The sequence below is a fragment of the Talaromyces amestolkiae genome, assembly GCF_001896365.1.
Source record: "Talaromyces amestolkiae strain CIB chromosome Unknown scaffold14.1, whole genome shotgun sequence".
In the NCBI taxonomy this organism is placed as follows: Eukaryota; Fungi; Ascomycota; class Eurotiomycetes; order Eurotiales; family Trichocomaceae; genus Talaromyces; species Talaromyces amestolkiae.
The window spans coordinates 294,635-315,923 of record NW_024468050.1 but is presented as its reverse complement, the minus strand read 5'-3'; the positions used below and the strand labels follow the sequence as shown (position 1 = coordinate 315,923).

General features: G+C 48.1%; 5 protein-coding genes across 5 annotated transcripts; 4 read left to right on the top strand and 1 right to left on the bottom strand.

The window, feature by feature from the left end:
- Positions 1-820: 820 nt before the first annotated feature.
- Positions 821-9,400, top strand: BHQ10_007070 (uncharacterized protein; the record flags this gene model as incomplete). The annotated part of the gene is made up of 12 exons (XM_040879726.1): positions 821-1,019; positions 1,081-1,273; positions 1,339-1,469; positions 1,522-1,563; positions 1,655-3,578; positions 3,632-6,420; positions 7,096-7,245; positions 7,325-7,930; positions 7,989-8,329; positions 8,380-8,530; positions 8,589-9,320; positions 9,384-9,400. The coding sequence occupies 12 exons, from the start codon at positions 821-823 to the stop codon at positions 9,398-9,400; spliced, it is 7,275 nt and encodes a 2,424-aa protein (XP_040735574.1).
- Positions 9,401-9,779: 379 nt separating this feature from the next.
- On the bottom strand, positions 9,780-11,051 carry BHQ10_007069 (uncharacterized protein; the record flags this gene model as incomplete). The annotated part of the gene is made up of 4 exons (XM_040879724.1): positions 9,780-10,289; positions 10,510-10,705; positions 10,896-10,975; positions 11,034-11,051. The coding sequence occupies 4 exons, from the start codon at positions 11,049-11,051 to the stop codon at positions 9,780-9,782; spliced, it is 804 nt and encodes a 267-aa protein (XP_040735573.1).
- A 542-nt stretch (positions 11,052-11,593) lies between these two features.
- On the top strand, positions 11,594-13,370 carry BHQ10_007068 (uncharacterized protein; the record flags this gene model as incomplete). Its single annotated transcript, XM_040879723.1, has 8 exons — positions 11,594-11,770; positions 11,830-11,957; positions 12,025-12,169; positions 12,240-12,282; positions 12,336-12,449; positions 12,505-12,546; positions 12,605-12,836; positions 12,887-13,370. The coding sequence occupies 8 exons, from the start codon at positions 11,594-11,596 to the stop codon at positions 13,368-13,370; spliced, it is 1,365 nt and encodes a 454-aa protein (XP_040735572.1).
- A 420-nt stretch (positions 13,371-13,790) lies between these two features.
- Positions 13,791-15,995, top strand: BHQ10_007067 (uncharacterized protein; the record flags this gene model as incomplete). The annotated part of the gene is made up of 2 exons (XM_040879722.1): positions 13,791-13,851; positions 13,921-15,995. The coding sequence occupies 2 exons, from the start codon at positions 13,791-13,793 to the stop codon at positions 15,993-15,995; spliced, it is 2,136 nt and encodes a 711-aa protein (XP_040735571.1).
- A 1,193-nt stretch (positions 15,996-17,188) lies between these two features.
- On the top strand, positions 17,189-20,872 carry BHQ10_007066 (uncharacterized protein; the record flags this gene model as incomplete). The annotated part of the gene is made up of 1 exon (XM_040879721.1): positions 17,189-20,872. One exon carries the CDS (start codon positions 17,189-17,191, stop codon positions 20,870-20,872), a length of 3,684 nt encoding a protein of 1,227 aa, XP_040735570.1.
- Between the last annotated feature and the right edge of the window lie 417 nt (positions 20,873-21,289).

The following is a 21,289-nucleotide window of genomic DNA, read 5'->3' as shown; positions in this document are numbered from 1 at the left end:
CATACTTGTAACCACAAACACATCGGTAGAAAACTGTTGAGCCCTCATCAGCACTACGCAATTGTGCAGTCGTGAAGAACATCTCTTTTCGGCCACACTCGGCGCATGTGTGTTGGGCGACAGCTTCCATTGTTCGGTCTGCGGCGGTCAAAGTCTGGAGAGCAGATCTTTTCGCTCGTAGCGCGGAAGGGAATGCATTCGGCTTGGATTCGGAGATGATGGTCTGAGGAGGGATATCTATAACAAGAACAAAGATAGTCAATTTGATGATCTCAGTATGTATATCTGCCTTTTATGGTTTCTCCCACCTTTGTTTTTTGCACCGCACGCACCGCATTCAAGAATAGAATCTGGAGACCCTGTACTCTCTCGCAGAAGGTTACCACAATCGGTACAGAAAATGAGAGAGCCAATCGCTGACATGTTGATGATGAAACGGTGTTGTTGTACTATAAGAAAAACAAAAAATGGCAATGCGATGCAAGTTTGAAAGAAGTGGCTTGGGCGAAGGTAAAAAAGAATGTTCTTTCTGAGTCTTGGAGAAATTTAGAGCCCATGCTCTCAATCTGGCTTAGCGGTGGGTTTGTTAGCGCTCCAGCGTCAGGTGGAGCCAATCTGGCGGGCAAATCGCATCGCCGCATATGAGCGAATCCGCGATCAAAGATCCAAAGGAGAAACCGACGATTTCGTTGTCATTCCGGCCATGGATTTATTTGATTGATTTTACTTTTAATCTATAGAGTCCTTACTAGACGCCATTACTGTATGGTTGAACCAATTTTCCGAATAGGACTCCCGCCCTGGGAAGCAGCGAAACATCATGGATCAGGGTCGATTTCCAGCAGTCCAGGTGGTCATTGGTAGCCTGGGGCAGTCTCAGAATCACTTTCATGGCGGCGCTTCAGATGGGACGGCCAACGGCGTCTCTAACGGGATGCCCCGACCTGTGACACGCCCGCTACTGGTAGATGAAGCCTTGCAATTCTCGCCCATGAGCACCGCGCCGGTGTTTGGCTTAGGTGAGCGCCTGCCTTCCACTTGACTTTTCTTACTGAACTTTCACTTACTGACGGACGAAAGATTCAATAACTCGCCCTGATGTCACCGGCCAATCGTCGACTACCCTGCCCGCATACTCGCGAACGGTCGCTCGTAAATTGATACAAGATTTGGACACGGAGGTTAGGGCAGGAACTGAAAAGTCTCCCCGATTCATGGCAGTTTATGGAAAGCTTCTGAACCAACATTTAAGTTCAGATAGGCCGTCAGAGTTGTACGTGTTCGTCAAGGGTCATGATACAGTGCGCTCGTTGCTAATGAGTGCTTGATTCGACATAGCAAATTCCGGTTCCCAGCAGGCTTAGACCAGGTCAAGAAGTCAGCTCAACGTGATGGTCGATTAGGACTCACTAGCGGATTAAGCCCGTTTGCGAGGATGGTCTTGGACGGAAGTGACATTGCATTCAACCGTAAGCATTCCAGTGTGTTCTTCCTGAAATGAGATTGATCTGACTGCTGCAGACCCGGAAGCCAAGTTGCCGCCATCAAGTACAAAGACTCCAGGTAGCTCCTTCCTCTCCCTACCAGTTTGCCTCTACCTTCCCCCATTGATCACCAACACTAATACCAAAAATGGCAGCTCAACCAGGACCAGGAAAATTTCTGCAACCTGCTGTCGTTATTCCGCCTTTCGTTTCTCCAGGGGCCTCTCACTCAGTCGTTGACCAGGGTGCTGCTAAGAAGCGAAAACTGAATGTGGAGGTAGAGAGCTATGCTTCCAGTCTAGGGCTCAAGGATCAAAAGGAAGAAGCAGATGTGGCTCTCTTGAAGCTACAGGATTTCATGCTCGAGATCTTTGAAGCAGAAGACCAACTCGAACCAGATACTTCATCAGCAACCCTGACCCAAAATCCAGGATCCATGTTCAGGGCCGCTAACGTTTTGGAGATCCGCGGGCCCATTCTCGGTCCGGAGAGCCATAGTCGACTTCAGAAGTCTTTACAGAAAGTTGCTAGCTTTGGACGATTGCACGATATCCCCTCTGAATATCTTACCCGACTTCAGAAGATCTGTGAGAGTCCCATAGCGGCCGCACAAGGCCTGGACTTACGACTCGGCGATCCTTTGTATGACTCAGACACTCAGCTATGGCTTCAGAAATTGGAGGACATACACAACACGCTTCTTGCCATTGGCACACTACTGCAAACCATGTCTGGGCGACAATCCGAGCGAGACCTATGCCCTGAGGACCTGTTGCAAGCAATACCGAATGTCTTGACGATTTTGTTTGACCACTGCATCATACCATCAGTGGAGGTTCGCCCTGTCGATGAAGGAAAGAGGCTTTTTGAACTTGTCTCTCGAGAGAAGAAGATCTTTAGTACCTTGCTTCATCAGGCTAGAAAGCTGATGAATCTCTTGGCGAACTTCCTCTCACGGATCGACGTCTCTGAGAGCGTTATCACGTCTACTGAGTTCTTGGCAACAAAACTGATATTTGTCGAGAACGCGCACAACGACAAAGACTCAGCGGTCGGGTTCCAGAAGTTCGAACTCGTGCGCCGCGCAGCGATGGATGTCCTCGCTAAAGTATTTTCACGTTATCCTGCTCAACGCCCCTTCATTCTCGATGAGATCTTGGTGTCACTGGAGAAGCTGCCATCGACTCGTCAAAACGCTCGGCAATTCAAATTGATAGATGGCAAAGCTATTCAGCTATTAACAGCTCTTGTCATTCAGCTCGTGCAAACTACAGCTCTGGACATCCCTCACACTAAGAAATCTCGGGCTCGACGTAATCACCTTGCAAGTAATGATGCCAATGAGGATGAAGATGACATGGATGTCAAGAATGAAGACGAAGACAGCGATTGTGACGATGAAGTTTCTTTTAAATTATCCTTGGAACGCCTGACAAATCGAGTGAACAAACTTTACGACAACGCTGTCCGCAGCGCTCAGTATATCATCAAGTTCATCGTTCAACGGGCAATGACATCAACAAAAACCGGCGATCAACCTTATCGAAACATATTGGACCTTTTCACGGAGGACTTGATCAATATACTGGGCTCGACCGATTGGCCAGCTGCTGAATTACTGCTTCGCATCCTTGCATCCCACATGATAGGCATAGCTGAGCTTGACAAGAGTTCCTCGACTGCCAAAAACATGGCTCTTGAATTGCTCGGGTGGATGGGATCCGGCATTTCTGATCTTACAGCAGCTGCCCACCACCTGAACACTTCCATGGAGGACGGAGATAACAAAATAACTCGATACCTGCGGCAACTCTATGACGATCACATAAGTCATGCTCTTCATATACAGGATTTGATTCCGTCGAATGGTCCCTACCGTATCACATTGGAGTACCTTCAGGATAGAGATCTTGATAATTGGCAGCTTACCAGTGCTCGAGGATACTACATCGTCCAGTGGGCCAAAACCGTCTCATCCACATACTATGACTCGGAAGACAAAGATCTGGTTATTCCAAAGGACAAGGGTGTCGATGAGCTGTTGTCTATCTTCCCAAAGCTGTTGTCAGACCCCAAGTGGCTTGAAACAAACAAGTAAGTCCCTTCGAGAACAGCCCCTATAAGCAACACAACTGACTGGATTATAGCAACTATGACAAGATTTCCACAGCTCACGGCAAATTTGCCTACATTCTGACGGTTCTGAACATGGGTTTCTCAAAAGCATTTGATACAATCTTCAAGGTTCTTCTGAACTCCATAACAAGTGACCAGGCTAAAGTCCGAAGCCGTAGCTTGAAAAGTGTCATCACTATGCTCGAGAAAGACCCAAGTCTACTCGATCGTGACTCGTCAGTCATGCGTGTGGTGCTAAGATGCGCCACAGATGCTTCGCCCATGGTTCGCGACTCGGCACTCTCTCTAATAGCCAAGTGTATCGGACTCAAGCCAGCCCTTGAAGAAGAAGGCTGCCGAGCTATTCTCGCTTGCGCTGCTGATGCTACAGCCGGAGTGCGGAAGCGTTGCATATCGTTATTGAAAGACATATATTTCAATACCACGCGCAAGGACCTCAGGCTTGCCATACTTGATAGTTTGCTACAAAGAACGAGCGATTTCGAGGAGCCCGTGGCCGTTCAGGCTCGGCAGACAATTGAAGAGATCTGGTTCACACCATTCGTCGCATCTATCAACAATCTGCATGACGCTCCCAAATCTAAAGTTGCACTCGCGGAACAGACTTCTCTTGTCATCAACCTGGTACAGCGCAGTGAAACTGCGGCAGATAGCTTAGGCTCGTTTGTGAAAAAGGTTGTTGCTGGAGATCCCAAAGCGACTAGTCAGAATTTCAAGGTCTGTAAAGCGATGGTAGCGAACATGTTCGAGCACCTAATTGACGGCCCTGGCTCATCCGAAAAGCAAGATCATCAAGCACTTCTGCAAACGATTACAATATTTGCAAAGTCCAGCGCTAAGCTTTTTAATTCCGAGCAGCTTCAAGCACTTCACCCATACATTGGGCACCTTGTCACAGCGGACGACCTCTTCATCTTTCGTTCAGTGGTTGTCATCTACCGTTGTGTTCTTCCTTATATTTCCTCGTCGCATAACACTTTTCTCAAAGATGTACAAAATGACCTCTTTAAAAGTGTGGCAAAACTTGCTAGGTCTGAACTGAACGAAGTGATGGCGTGTCTTTGGACCATCAACGGAGTTCTTCAAAACACCGACAGACTGGTGAAGCTTACGATATCTGTGTTGAAGGGCATCGGTCAAGCAAAGGGTGTCGATCTTACGGACAGCAGTAAGGCCGACTTACTCAATCGAGCTCGTAGCTACATTCGCATTGCTGGTTGTGTAGGACGGCATTGCGATCTTGAAAAATTCGAACCTCATTTTAAGAAAGCCTTTCCCACGTGGAAGGGAAGCACGGTGGCCAGTCTTCTTGTTGATTTTATCCTGCCCTTTGTGCAGCAAGATCAACCACTTGAACTGAGAACAATGGCACTTGAGAGTCTAGGCTCGATTTGTCAATCTTGGCCGGCGCAATTCAGTAGGGAAGCGCCTAGGAAAGCGATATCGGCTATTTTCAAGGAGGATAATGCTAGTCTTCACAACATCATTCTTCGAGCTTTTTCTGAGTTCTTCGCGATCCATGAAGGCAAACAAGAGAAGCTTGTTCAACCACAGATTGATTCTACTGACCCAGAGGCTACAACAAGACTGGGTGGATCGTTGAAGGCTAGTGACAATGACGGAGCAGCAGCACTGATAGCCCAGCACTTTCTACATGACATGCTTCGAATTGCTCACTCTAGTCAGGACGCTTACGCACTGACGGCCATCGAACTGATATCAAGCATCAATCGGCAAGGGCTTGTGCATCCCAAGGAGTGTGCTGGCGTCCTCGTCTCGCTAGAGACATCAACCATTCCCGCCATTGCGAAGATAGCGTACGATACTCACCGAATGCTCCACCTACAGTATGAATCTATGTTCGAACGCGAGTATATGCGAGCCATTCAAGATGCTTTTGTCTATCAGCGGGACATCGTCGGTGATTCCAACGGAGCAACGCCTCGTCCGTACGCCGCAAAGCTCGCCCCGCTCTTCGACATAATCAAAATCAGTAACAGCAAGTATCAGAAGAAATTTCTCGCTAATCTTTGCGCGAAAGTGAAGTTCGAATTGAAGAGTCTCGATGTTACAGGCAACCCCCCCGAGCATCTTCTCTTGGCAAGATTCATTTGTCAGAATCTTGCATTCTTTGAATACGCGCAATTGGCCGAATTGATACCCACTGTGACTTGCATGGAGAGAATTGTTTCATCCACAGGTACCATCGTTGCACATTCTATCGAGACAGAAGTTTTCCCTCCACAGCTGGACGTGCCCTCCGCGCAACCTATGGCGCAGCCCGCAATGCAGGGTTTCCCCGATCACGTCATGACTAAGCCCGAAGTACAAGCCGCTCCTCAACATATGGTTAAACCCTATCTCTTGCGCCAACTTGCAACTGCTGCTGCCGTCTTATCTATGCTTTGGGAGACAAGGACTCATTTGCGCAGACAGTACGGTATCACCCATGGCTTGCGACACAGTGAGAATAAAGCGAACATCAAAGAGCTCAATAAAGCTCCTACAAAGGTGCATGGCATCACTGGGGATCGCTACTGGGACGCTATATCCGGCAACATGGCTTGTCTTGACAGCGAGGAAAATATGCTGCAGCAATGTCGAACCTTTGCTACTCTCCTTTCTATCGACGATGAGCTGAAGGTTCCCAACGGCGAGGACGAGGACGCGGATCTTGACGATTTGGATGCACCTGGTGAGGATGACCCCGAGGCAGTCAATGGTAGCAAACCGATGAAGCGGAAGAGCTCTGCTAATGGCGGCACGCCTACCAAACGACCGAGGGGTCGACCGCCTGGTAGTAAGAAGCGGCAGAGTTCCGAGACAGCGGACTCTTTTATTTTTTGAAAGTATTTCTAGGGAGGAATTGGTGTTCGTATTTTCTACATGACTTGGCTGGTTATCTTTCATGAGGCGTTCTACGGCGGGGAACCACTGATACACATGGACCGTGATCTTTTCCATCTTCTTTTCGAGCGTGTATATTTTGAGCCTACCCTATTTGTCCCATCCTTTCTGAGGGTAGCGTTTCTGCTTGACCTCTGTACCGTGTATTATAGGAACTTACCAGCATAGACGCTCAATAGGCGTGTATACCTAGCCTAATCTAGCATACAACATACAAGTATCTCACATAACATAACACATATGCATATTTGTATATATGTGTATATGTAGTAGAATCAACGGGTCTATCGGCAGCTGTTCGTAAACACTTCACGTGCCGATGTGCCGTGCAACTGGGTCGATGACGTCGGCTGGGTAGTCCGTGGCTCTGATTGGCCAATCTGGCTGCTGCATCATCATTCTTTCACCCAGGGTCCCAAAGTAGTCAAGGGCTAGACACGACACTCATTCTGTTTCTCTTGTGCTCACCCTCGAAGGCAAGCTTTTCTTTCCCGTCAATTGCAAGATTATAGTTATGGTTCTGTTGAGTTCGTTCATTTTTGCATTCTGAGCGTATCGTCCTTATCAGTCGTATCTCCTCACCGCGCAAATGCAGACGGCCCTGACGAGGCGCCTAGTCCACGGCGCTTCATCCTCGCTGTTACTACGCCCCTCGACCAGATTCCCACCCCATCAGCTCATAAGAAATACTACGCGCCGACCCATATCCTTCCGACATGTACAGCCTTTGCCATTCATACAGAAATCCGCCAGGAAGCTGTCTGCCCCGGTCATCCGCCATGCCCACACCATATCAGTATCAGGATTAAAAGCTTTCATATGGCGGTATCCGGTGCTTCGATTTCTGTACCACGGCTTCGCATACTTGGGGTTCTTGATGATCGGTGGTGGAGCGGTGGTTGGGAGCATTTTCCTCTATGATTACACTACCTACAGCGAAGACCCTAGCATGGAGGATATACCTGTGTCGGAATTGGCGCTGAGACCGAAACGTGGAGGACCGAAGAATCTACCTATCGCAGAAGTCCTGGTAGACGACGAAGACAGTGAAGCTATGCAGGCGCAGCGCGATAAGCCCAAGCTGGTCATCCTGGGTACTGGTTGGGGAAGCGTTGCGCTGCTCAAGACGCTGAATCCTGGTGATTACCATGTCACGGTTGTGTCGCCTGTCAACTACTTCCTGTTTACGCCCATGTTACCGTCAGCAACCGTTGGTACTTTGAGCTTGAAATCGCTTGTGGAACCGGTGCGCCGCATTGTTCATCGTCTTCGCGGCCATTTCTTGAAGGCGGAGGCGGAGGATGTTGATTTTTCGTCTAAATTGGTAGAGGTATCTCAGGTAGATGCGAACGGGAAAAGACAGCATTTCTACCTTCCGTATGACAAGCTTGTCATTGCTGTTGGTACGTTATTCTCACCACTGACATCTTTCTGACACCTCCTAATTGCAATCTCTTCTAGGCTCTACTACGAACCCACACGGTGTCAAGGGTCTAGAAAACTGCCACATGCTCAAATCCATCGATGACGCACGGAAGATTAAGAATAGAGTTACGGATAACATGGAGCTCGCATGCCTTCCAACTACATCGGACGAAGAGCGAAAAAGACTGCTTTCATTCGTAATCTGCGGTGGTGGACCAACCGGTGTAGAGTTCGCTGCGGAGCTCTACGATTTGCTTAATGAGGATTTGAGAAAGAACTTTCCCAAGATTCTTCGAAACGAAATCTCTGTCCATGTTATTCAGAGTCGAAGCCACATTCTGAATACCTATGATGAGGCTCTTTCGAAATATGCTGAGGTATGTTTAACCCCATGTGGCTGATTTGCTACTCCTAACTAACCTTGCAGTCACGATTCGCACATGACTCTGTCGAGGTCTTGACCAACTCTAGAGTCAAGGAAGTGCGTCCGGACAAGATCCTCTTCACACAACAGGAAGACGGCAAGACTGTGACAAAGGAGATTCCCATGGGATTCTGCTTGTGGTCTACTGGAGTGTGTAAGTTTGGACGCTACTTTTTAAATTTTGCAAAATGTCTGACACAATAGATATACAGCACAAACCACATTTGCTCAAAAGCTTGCCAAGAAACTGGAAGCGCAAAACAACAAACATGCCCTCGAGACTGACACTCATCTGCGACTGATCGGAGCACCCCTGGGCGACGTATACGCCATTGGCGACTGCGCAACAGTCCAAAACAACGTCGCCGACCACATGGTCACTTTCCTTCGAACCATTGCCTGGGAAAAGGGCAAAGACCCTCAAAAAGTCCACCTCACCTTCAGCGAATGGCGTGACGTCGCAGAACGCGTCAAAAAGCGATTCCCTCAAGCCGCGAACCATCTCCGCCGCGTTGATAGACTCTTCCAGGAATACGACCGCGACCACTCGGGAACCCTAGACTTTGACGAACTACACGAATTACTCATGCAAATCGACTCGAAACTTMCCTCCTTMCCCGCCACAGCCCAACGCGCCAATCAACAAGGCGAATACCTCGGTCGGAAATTCAACCACATCGCCAAAGCCCTGCCAGGTATGCGCGCCAATGAAGTTGACTACGGCGACTTGGACGAGGCAGTATACAAAGCATTCAGCTACAAACATCTAGGAAGTCTGGCATACATTGGCAATGCAGCGATCTTTGATTTCAATGGCTTGAATTTTGGTGGTGGTCTGTTGGCCGTGTATTTGTGGAGAAGTATCTACTTTTCGCAGAGTGTTAGTTTGCGGACTCGTGCGTTATTGGCGATGGATTGGACGAAGAGGGCGTTTTTCGGTAGAGGTATGTTCCTTCCATCTTTCGTTTCCTCTGAAGAATTTTCTTTCACTAACGCTTTTGTTACAGATATTATGAGCTTCTAGACAATGTACGACTTGATTTTATTCTTTTCCTATTCTCCTTCGTTTTGGAATTCATGCAAATGTTGGATATTGGCGTTTGTAAATAATTGAATGATACATAAATCTTATTACCTTCAGGAAATCGAATCTCATCGAACCCTTCTTAACATGCATAAAGCAATAATCCACAATCTAGTGGTATGGGCAGTAGTCAAGCGAAAAAAAAAGTTCATGTAACGAAATATGTGATTGCCCTTCCAATTCTACGGTATGTCGAACGCTACTTGGTGTGCAACAAACGCCAAATCAATCAATCCCCAACGCCACGCTAATCAATACAAAAAAAAGTTCGTTTACATCATATATCGCTAGGTCATCTGCCGTAGGACAGCTTCGGTTTTTATGCCATCATGGGATCAATATCTCCATTGTTGGTCATGATAGCATCGTCCGAGTTACCGTTCGAGTGCTCATTTGTGGATTGTTGTTTCTCCGGATACAGTCCAATATTCAAATGGTCGGGAAGACCACCGGGTTTGGTCTCTCTGGCTTTTTGCTCTGCCCAAGCCCTAAGCTTGACCAGGTTGCGTAAGCGAGCTTCTTTACGAGCGCCTTGGTTCTTCAAGATGGCTTCGTTGACCCTTGTGGCGATATCTTTACGCAAGTTCGGTTGCAACAAAGTAGCCAATGAAGGCGCCAAATTCTCTGAGGGGAAGATCAGAAGTGCTAATGTGCGCTCGAGATCCTCAAGAAATTGAGGATTCGTAGGTGCGCGTGGAGCAAGTTGAGATGTTGCGAACTCAAGTGCAGGTGTGATGTCTGCGTCGGGTGTCGATGTGCATCTGCGGATTAGTTCTACAAGCTGCAAACGAAGCAGTGAAAAGTGAAGAGAAGGATCTTCGTCTAGTATCTGTTGACTAAGTCAGCATGAATCATTCACAGCGATTCAAATGACACAAGAAGAATGATGAAATGTCCATAAGGATACATTAATGTTGCTCATACTGAGGACTGAAGATGAGTTTTTATCATCAACACCCCGAAGGGTATATGAGTGGTGCATGAAACTGGTATAATCATAGCAACATAGGGATAGGGCAAAGGAAGGGAATATGGGAAAAAAGTCTTACTTGAGGGCTTAGTTCATTGATTTTCTCAATGGCCGTCTGAATATCTCCCGAGTGGATCGCACCGCGAATCTCGACTCGTTCTTGTATAGACTCGATATCAGCTTTGGGTTGGATATTAGCCTCGACAGCGAATCGCTTTGCTGCCGCCGGATAGCCATTGGTGACGAGGTAGTCCATGACGAGATAGTTTATGTCACTGTCAAACAAGTCAGTCGAAATCCACAGGACAAAAAGCATTGTGAAAGTTTTTCAAATGAGCTCATGAATCAGTAACGCAAGTTAACATATTTTCCTACACGAGATTTTCGGAGAGATTCCCAACTTGATTTTTGACACATCATATGAACGGCATTAGGGCGACGGGGCAACAGCAGAGAAAAACTCACGTCTTTGATGGCTTGACCTCGTCAACCTTTCGCTCGAAACGATGCCATGCTGGCGTCGCGGTTGGAGGTGTTGGAGACATCTAGCCAGCGTCAGCGAACTGGTTGCAGACGTCATGGGAGGACGGCGGGATAACCTACTATGTTAGTGGAGGTCATGACTTGCACGACACGTCAAGAGCAGTGTTATGTTTTCATTGAGATTGTAACGCTTGTTTGAACGTCGAACCGGGAGCCATGTGGCTACCAAAACAACGTTGACGCGCGAAAAGTTTTTGAGATGATGAGAAAGTGAAGAAAGAAGAACAAGCGAGAGGTTGGAAGAAAAAGGCGGCTGTTGAGGCCGGCACGAGAGTCGGCCCGAGTACCTGGCCCGAGAGCTTTATGAGGGCTCTGATTGGCTGGATTCATTCTTCGACAGTGGGACAGTGGACTAGCGTAGTGGCCTGGATGCCTTGGTGCCTTGGAGCCTCACACAAAACGCTTGGGTCTGCCGTCCGTTTTGGGGAAAGTGTCAAAAGGATCTCTTTTGTATCTGCCAGAGGATTGAAGACTCGGACTTTCAAGCTCCCAGATCATGTCTCCTCTGGGTTGACGGCAATGCATGATCTGTGTATAGGATCATTTTCTCTCTAGCCTGGGCCCGATTTTTTCCTCGTACCTTCTCTCCTCAACCTCAAATTCTCCTATCTGTGCACGCCATGGAGTCTCGTCCTCCAATCTACTCTACGGCGACCAACCTCAAGCAGGGCTATTCGCCGCCATGGGAGGACCTAAGCATTATTGGTATTGCCGGTAGCTCTGGCTCTGGCAAGACCTCCGTTGCAATGGAGGTCATCAGGTCCCTTAATCTTCCCTGGGTGGTGATTCTTGTCATGGTAAGGTGTCACGTGTCTCGGTTTCGTTACTGGCCTTTGTTGACAATGCCATGTTTCAGGACTCTTTTTACAAGTCTTTGGGCCCTGAGGACCATAAAAAAGCACATCGGAATGAATATGACTTTGATTGTCCCGAGTCAATTGATTTCGACGTCCTAGTTCAGACCCTCAGAGATTTGAAACAGGGGTGAGTCTGAATACAAATTGCTTATTGTTATATTGGATATGAGCTCACCGAAGCTTCGATCTCTTAGCAAGAGGGCAAACATACCAGTCTACTCGTTCAATGAACATCAGCGTCAAAAGGAGACGACGCCGTTGTATTCTCCTCACGTGCTTATCCTCGAAGGAATTCTAGCGTTGCACGATCCCAGAATCAATGAAATGCTCGATGCCAAGGTATGATACATAGCATTAGATATCATTATTATTGCATCATGCCCAAGGATACCTGCTAATATCATTGTAGATCTTTGTCGAGGCAGACATGGACATATGCCTCGGTCGAAGAAGTATGTTTACTACCCTAATGCACTGGATCATTATCATTAATCTCGAAATGCAGTTCTACGTGATGTGAAAGAACGTGGGCGGGATATCGAAGGCATCATCAAGCAATGGTTTACCTTTGTCAAGCCATCATACACAAAATATGTTGAGCCGCAACGGCATATATCAGGTTAGCCCTTCACCTTTCCCTTTACGACGAAAAAATTTTGACTGGAGCTCTTTAGATATTATCATCCCAAGAGGCATAGAAAACAAAACAGCCATTGGTAAATTACCGTTCAAAACAAGAAGGAATGATTGATCGCACAGACTAACTCGCGGCAGGAATGGTGGTTGAGCATATAAGAAGACGACTAGACGAGAAATCCGAAAAGCACAGCGCTGACCTCGAAAAGTTACGAAAATTGGCAGCGGAAGAGGAGCTGTCACCGAATGTCATCATTGTGGAACAAACTTCTCAGCTCAGGGGAATGCACACCATTTTGCAGGATCCGTCAACCGAACAAGTCGATTTCGTATTCTATTTTGATCGACTGGCATCGTTACTGATTGAAAGGTAACAAAGTCAAACACCACTCATAATTCAATGCTAATCAACAGTACCAGGGCTTTGGATTGCATGGATTATACCTCCGCCGTTGTCAAAACGCCGAAACAAGAAACATATCATGGAGTACAGCCCTCCGGCACAGTTTCTGCAGTCGCCATATTGAGGGGTGGTTCATGCCTGGAAACGGCGCTGAAACGTACTATACCTGACTGCATCACCGGAAGAGTTCTCATTCAAATGAACAAGCAAATGTCGGCTCCCGAGCTTCATTACCTAAAACTGCCACCAAAGATCGAGACTCACTCTACCGTACTCCTTCTGGATCCCCAAATGGCCACTGGTGGTGCTGCGTTGATGGCGGTGCGAGTCTTGATTGATCATGGAGTAGCGCAGCACAAAATAGTCTTTGTGACTTGCGCTGCTGGGAAATGGGGATTGCAGCGATTGACAGCCGTGTACCCGGAAATCAAAGTTGTGGTTGGACGAATTGAAGAAGAGGAAGAGCCACGATGGATGGAGAGGAGATACTTTGGCTGTTAGGCACTGTATCTAGAGACGGAATGGCTGTAAATATGGCACACCTTGCATGTTGTTACGGGTTAAGGAGTCAAGAGCGTAGCATTTGAGTTTCATCATCCTCCCCACAACATCTTGATAACTGTGCACTTCATCCATTATTTTCACTGTAATGCAAGCTATGTAGAAGATATTTGGCTCTGATTGGGCGATTGTGACGGTAGTACATATCAGCGATAAGTGCACGGGCCAACTTCAAAAAAATATCCTCAGCCTTCGAACATGCGCCGACACTTCACAACTTAAAGAGCGGATTATTCAACAACATAATCTCCCTTTAACATCGCGATTCTCGAGAGTGAAGGGACATTAAATTCCTCTTCTGATAAGGCGCGGAAGGACGAGACTTTTTTTGTACTTTGGTACTGGTCTAGACTAGCCAAAATGGCGGACTCTAGCAAGAAAGCAAAACGCAGCAGCAAAGCCAACGCTGATGCAATCATCAGTCAGTCTTGATAATTGCTGTTTTTTCTATTTATGTGCACCGAATTTCCACTGACTCAGTCACCTACAGCCGACAAGCGTTTCGCAAACATTCAAAATGACCCTCGCTACCGCCTTCCCAGCAAACGTCACACCCATGTTAAACTCGACAAACGTTTCTCGCACATGTTGCGCGACAAAGACTTCTCCCGAAACGCCGCAGTAGACCGATACGGCCGCAAATTGAAGCGAGACGATACCAAAAAGCAGCTCGAGAAGTTTTATCAATTGGATGAAGATCAGGAAGAAGAGGCCGAGAACGCATCTCAAGTCAGTGTTGATGATGATGATGAAGTTATGAAGGAGTTGGAGAAGGCGAATAAGAGGGATTATGATCCAGCGCGAGATGGCGGGTTTTCGGAGTCGTCGTCTTCGGAGGAGTCTTCAAGCGAAGACGAAGACGAGGAGGACGATGAGGATGATGAAGCAGCAGCAGCGGCGGAGGTCGAGTTTCCTGATAAACAACTATCAGATGTCCCGCTCGGCGATGTGACGAATCGAATCGCCGTCGTCAATCTCGATTGGGACAATATCCGTGCAGAAGATTTGATGGCGGTGTTTTCGAGTTTTGCGACCAGCGGCCGTATAAAGAAGGTCACAATCTATCCGAGTGAATTTGGCAAGGAAAGGATGGAGAGAGAGGAGATGGAAGGTCCGCCCAAGGAGATCTTTGCGTCTAAGGCTGATTCGGAGGATGAAGATGATTACGAGGAACATGAAGACTCTGAAGAGGAGGAGGAAGCCATTAAGAAGTCAATTTTGAAAGAGGATGAAGGTGCCGAATTCAATACTACACAACTACGGCAATATCAATTGGAGAGGTTACGCTACTTCTACGCTATCATCGAGTTCTCGTCAAAGGAGACCGCCAAGCAAGTTTATGATGCAGTTGATGGCACGGAGTATCTTACTAGCGCGAATTTCTTCGACCTGCGCTTTGTCCCTGACAATACCGACTTTTCAGATGACAAGCCTCGAGAGCAGTGTGATCGTATGCCCGATGGCTACAAGCCTACCGATTTCGTGACAGATGCACTACAACATAGCAAAGTCAAGCTTACGTGGGACGCCGATGATAAGGCTCGAAAAGACGCCCAAGCCAAGGCGTTCAAAGGTGGACGACGTGAGATCGAAGAGAATGATTTGAAGGCTTATCTAGCGAGTGATACTTCGGATGATGAAGATGACGAACAATTGGAAGTCGTCGATGCTACTGCTAGCAAGTCGACCAGTCTTTCAAAGAAGGATGCAGAACGGCAGCGGATGCGCGCGCTACTTGGACTAGGCGATGAGTCTGCTGCGCCTTCCAAATCGAAAGCGAAAGGTCCGGTTGGCGATATGGAAATTACCTTTACCTCGGGTCTAGCTGGTGAGCCAGCTCGGGAGTCTGTCTTTGAGAACGAGCCAGAGATTGAAGAGACTACCGTGGAGAAGTATATTCGCAAACAGAGAGAGCGCAAGAAGATGAGAAAGGAGAAGATGAAGAAGAAGGACGAAACAGGCGAAGATGACAAGAACGAGGAAGCTGAAGCTGAAGGCGCCAATGAAGATCTTGGTTTTAACGATCCATTCTTCGATGAACCCGAGAACAAGGTCAAGAACTCGCAGCGCAAAGAAGAACGACGGAAGAAGCGTGAAGAAAAGGCTGCTGAAGAAGCTGCTGCCGAGGCTAAGCGTGCTGAGCTCGAGCTTCTGATGGTTGATGATAAGTCAGCGGGTATGTCACATTTCGATATGAATGAGATCGAGAAAGCGGAGAAGAAAGCCCGTAAGAAAGGCAAGAAGGGTAAATCGAAGCAAGAGCAAGAACCTGTCGCTAGTGATGACTTCCAAGTGGATGTCGCAGATCCTCGATTTGCCAGTCTTTATGAGAGCCATGAATACGCTATCGATCCAACGAACCCCAAGTTCAAGGCTACCTCGGGTATGAAGGCTCTCCTTGAAGAAGGCCGAAAGCGTCGGCGGGTGGGCGGCGTGGATGACGATGTACCGACCGAGACATCGAAAAAGCAAAAGAAGACTTCTTCGAAAAGCCACGATGCAGCGGAGGATGTGGATTTGAAGAAACTGGTTGCACGGGTGAAAAGTAAGACAAAAACGACGTGATGACAAGTCTTGTGATTCTGATGTAGGAGATATGTCAATTAGCATTGTTCGGCGCTAGAGATTTATAGTATTGATTCAATCTGATAGTTCTATGTATATATAAAAAGTTTCTTAGCGCGCAACGCTGGCCAAAGCAACGAGAACACGTATTCGAGAGTTTCTCTGAGTCGCATTTTGCTTCACCGCATATTCAAGGGCGTATCGCTATGTATACGCACGTACAGTAGGTGCTACACTGGATCGATCTGAAATAGCTACACGGGATCATCGGTCTCGGTACTCTCCGACGAGTCGGATTAGGGTCTCGGTAAGAGCATCGAGACACAAACAGGACCGCGTCATACCCTAAGGTTAGTACTATGTAATTGTATCCTTAGAGATTGAGTGTCAGATCATAATTTGCCGACTAAAGAAGTATGTATCGCCGAATTGGGCAGTCTGCGGTCCAGAGGAAGTATGTGTAACTGCAACCACCAGTCCGGGGGCAGAAGTGACAGGATAAGAACAAGGCATCTGCATAGACATGCTTACTTACTCGCAGCTGCATGAGCATGTGCCTCCCTCGACAGCCTATCGAGAGCTTGGGCATCTTGCAAGGATCTTGCTTGTCCGTTGGCAAGCCACTTAGTTGAAGTTAGGGCTTGTAGTATGGCATCCAGCCCAATCAGAGGGTCTGCTTAGTCAAGACGCCGTGGGGAAACTTCCCAATCAGCGAAGCCCTTCACCGCCCTTCCGTTATTTCATATTCTCTGCTCCTCCTCCGCTCGAACCCGACCCCATTGATTCAATTGAACCTCATTCCCACTTTATTAATAACTTGCTACTATCGATCATTGTCTCCCTCGAGGGCTTCAAGTGTTTGGAGCCAGAGTTCTCGCTTTCGTCTTGCTCCGCACCAATTTGGCACCCTGCCCTCACCTTGATTTTACCAACAGTTCCGCAGTTCCGCACGGCTCGGCTTAGCTTGTTACTACGTTGGAAGCAACACTATCGCATTGTCACTTCAATCCGCAGAATAGCTGCGGTGAATGAGGAGGGGCTTGTAACCTCTTTGTTTCAATTCTCATAATCGCCATGGAGAATCAACGTTAGATCCACGAGCATCGATTGTCATTGTCTCATTTTACCTACCCCTCGGATTCTCAACCCCAATCGTTATACCGACCGACATCACCGGGGTTGCCATTGTCACAATGCTGGGCCGTTTGCTGAGTACCTTTAGCACTGGCTCGTATGGCTCACGAAACGCTGCTGTTCTCGAGTCCGTCACCGAAGAAGAGCATACGTCCGGACTTTTGTTCCCCGATCCTCGCTCCCTCCACCGATCTTCGAATTCCGCACATGCTTTTCAAACAAGCTTCAATTCCCCCAATGCCTCGAGCGCTGGCGGATACGATGACCGTGGTGGGCTAGATTTGGACGCAATCAAGGACTTTCGAATCATAATCGCACAGAATGCTATTGGAGATCGGGATGATCCGTGTATACTGCTTGACTCGAGGGGAACCCTTGCTTCTTCTTCAGCCCAGGGGTTGGGACTAGACCCCCAGGTGTTCGACTCACTGGGTGGCCGACATTCGCGAACGTCTAGTTTGTCGCAGGCTTCTCTTTCGCGTAGAGGGTCCATACAGACAAATCAATCCCCCCTGATCGAAGCGGGATCGCTCTCACAAGCTGCTAGCGCGAGAAAGGTTACTTCGCCTTTGACCGGGGGAGCTTTCAGTCGTGCCCGCGGCCGGAGCTCTATCAGTTCGGTCATCTCTCCCGGTGAAGGCATTCTCGAACCGTATCACAATCGCATGGTCCCGGAAAACAGCGATAGTGGCTTKCTCAACTGCATATTCGGAAGTAGTGCTTTTAGCTACCGAGGCTCATCGACAAAAATGCACATCCTCTCGACGGACTTAGGGTCTGAGGGTACTCTAGCATCTTCACCTGCTCCTCGTGAAGTCGATACGCTAGCCAGTCGACAAACACCCCGCAACCCTCTGGCGCGGACCTATTCTTCAGGAACACAGCCGCAAGTAGGCTATTTCTTACCGCAGGAGAGCAAGTCGTCATCTCGTGTTACTATTCTCATCACCAGGATGTTTAGCGTCAATTTGCCAGAGTCTCGCGACCCATCGGTAGAGCCCTCCGACCCACCTAGCTCGCTGCCCATGGATGGAATGTCAGAGTCTGGATTTCCTTTTCCTGATCACACCAGACGCCGCAAAGTGAAGGAAAAGAAGACGCCTATGTATGCGGTCGCCATGACCATCCAGATACCATTGGCCGCGCGAAACAATGGCCGACCAATGTCACGACTCAGCAGTCATGTGCCCGAAGGTCAGAAACAGATGTCATTCTCTTTAGATTCAGACCCACATTGGAGCAGCGCATTTCTCGATGACAATTCTTCACAAAATGCCAATCTCGATGATAGGATTGACTTGCTGGTGGACCGCTGGGATGTGATTACTCGGACTTTGACGTATTTGGAGAAGCTAGCCCGACAGGAGATATTGACATTGTTAAAGAAGGTTGAAGCTCAAACGGCCAATGCGCCAAAACCGCTCAAGCCGCCCAATATGCAAAGAACCAATCAAACCATTATTCAGCTTCGACCAAATGTTCTTGCACACAACAGCAAGCTCAAAGAGGAATTACTGTTGAATGCCCAGAGAATTTCGGCGGCTCTACGGATACCACGCGTTATTCTCGGCCAGAGCAGATGGGGTGTATGGCGTGAAGAGGCTCGATGGATTGCTCGCCTTATGGCTGACAAAGAACATGGACTGTTCTTCCTCGTGCTCATTACAGCATTCTTGGGCAACCACACTGAATGGCTTAATGCTATTGGCCCCGAATGGTACCGAAGGCGCCATCAAATGCAGCAGAAAGCACAGCAAGATTCCGAGCCAACCATTTCAAACCGTACTGTAATCATATCGGATAATAAGATGGTTGCGAGACGTCTGATTTTTATCCTATCCGCCTTCCTACCTGCTAAGCATCGTGTTGATTTCGTGAACTCGCCTCTGCGTCCAGGCACGTCTACTTCAACCCGGCCACTTTCGCAGAGTCCGCCAACATTTCCTCTACTACGACAAGAATCTCTTCGCCGCAGAATCAACCGGCGGGCACAAGCTCAAAGACTCAATGCAGAAGAACATGCTCCGCATCAGAGATCCGTCAGTGTGTCATCCAGTGAAACTACGCATAAAGCGTCCGACGAGCCGGAGAGCGTCCTGCCCAGTGAGCCGGTATACGCGCATGATCGAAGAGGCTCTGACGTTCGTTCTATCCGTACCGTCGGCTTGCCAATAAGCGCGAACGAAGCCCGCACACGAGCTACAACGTCCACGACAACCAACGATACAGCAGTCCCTGTCGCCTATTTCGCATCCCGTCAGCAGCCTCTACGTGGCCATGCGAACTTGCCCGGTGCTGATGAAACTGATAGTTATGCTTCTGCAAAACTGTTACAAAATCTACGTAGAAGCGAAACGTCTAGCACCAATTCAACTGGAAGCAATCCTGCGGCAAGTGGCAAATGGGTAGGCGGTATTTTCTCTGGAATCTGGTCTGGAAGGTCGGATTCTATTGGAGAATCTGCCAATGTTACTTCGAGTCGCCGAAGTTCCGTAGCCCAGCGCGCAGCGGGTCGTCGTCGCTCGGAAGTACTGATTGATGAGGATGATCAGATCCAAGAAAATTTGCAACCCGAAACACTGGCAACTGGCGTACCGCTCCAGCCTTCGTCAGCAACCGAAACTATTTCCATTCCTCACTCTTCAGCTAATCCCAGACTTTCTCTCGACCAAAATGAACCTGAATTAATCCCCACGGAGCACATCAAGGAGTCGCCATTGAAACTTTCAGTTCAAGGTGATGACGGGGTAGTTGACGTTGATCTCCCATTACGCGGCTTCCTATCATTGTCTTCGTCAAATGACTCAACTGTTGCGTCCCCGAAGAAGGCGCGAACTTCCATCACAAGCATGGATGCATCAGGCTCAATGCATAGTAGCTTTTCCAACATGAACTCTGGACTGCGAGATGGAGAAGGCTCAAATTTGAATGTTGCTGGGTGGTTAAAGAACTTTCATGAAGATTTCCTGCTTCAGGCCGTCAGACCATACCACGGCATTGATGCTGATGTCAAACGTGCCATGCTAGGCGAATCATACTCGCACACATCTGCTGTCGGTATGGACCCTGAGAGTGTGAATATTACCGATCGATGGTTGGAGGTGGCTAGCACTCTCATTGCTGACACGCGAACTTTTACGGTCAAACGTCTGCGTCTTCTACGTCGAGGTACTCCCAACTATGCTGCCAGCTTAGGTAGTGCTGGTGCCAGTACTCCTCCACTACCTACACCTCGGCAAATGTCTGACGTGTCTTCCACATCTCATTTGGCTGGTTTCTTCAATGGAAGACAGAAAAACTTTAACGCAGCGCTTACCGACCTCATTGATCCTAATGACACTGAGTACAAATTTATCGAAGAACCTGTCATGGACGTCGACGGAACACTGGTTGACGCAGTTGAACGAGTTCTTATCCAAAGCGGGCAGTCTTCTTTATCACACTCGAGGTCAACTTCGCCTCACAGAAATGGTCGTTCCGACGAACGCTCAGCTGATGAGACACCACATGTTCATGCTGTCGAGGTGCCTCGAAACGAGTGCCGCAAGACTGTTCTGGGCGCGCTTGAGGAAGTCGCCCGTAGCGTCACAGAGATACACTGTCGTGAAGAAGGCGACGCCGAGTTCATGGGCGGCGATGAAACCCCTGACAAGGATGGAAAGCGTCGCGGTACTGCTATTCAAGACAACACTCTCCGCGAGGGAGTCCGCAAATGGCTCCTCGAAATCGAGGAGGCTCTTTAGAATGATCCTATTCTACCTTTTGGAGGGTGGGGGGTTTCTATTTCCAAAACTATTTCCGTCTTTGCCTTCTGATTACTGGCATCTTGTCACTGATAACGGCCGTCATCTATTGATACCCATATGTTGTTGTTCTGTGTTTTATATTCCTCATTTTACATTCTTGGTGTATTTTATATCGACAATTAATAGTTTTATTACTATTGACATTTTTCGTTCGTTCGAATTTGCCATGTTCGTCACTCGAGCGTCCGTCTACCTAATTCTATTGTTCAATCTCTAATAGTACCTTCAAGTTACAGCTGAATGAGGACCTCGTACGTGAGCTCGTATTAACTAGATTGGGAGGTTGGGGAATTCGTGCACCACGCTCTTACAACAAACCACTATTTGCCGCTAATGATGCTGAAAAGCGAATTG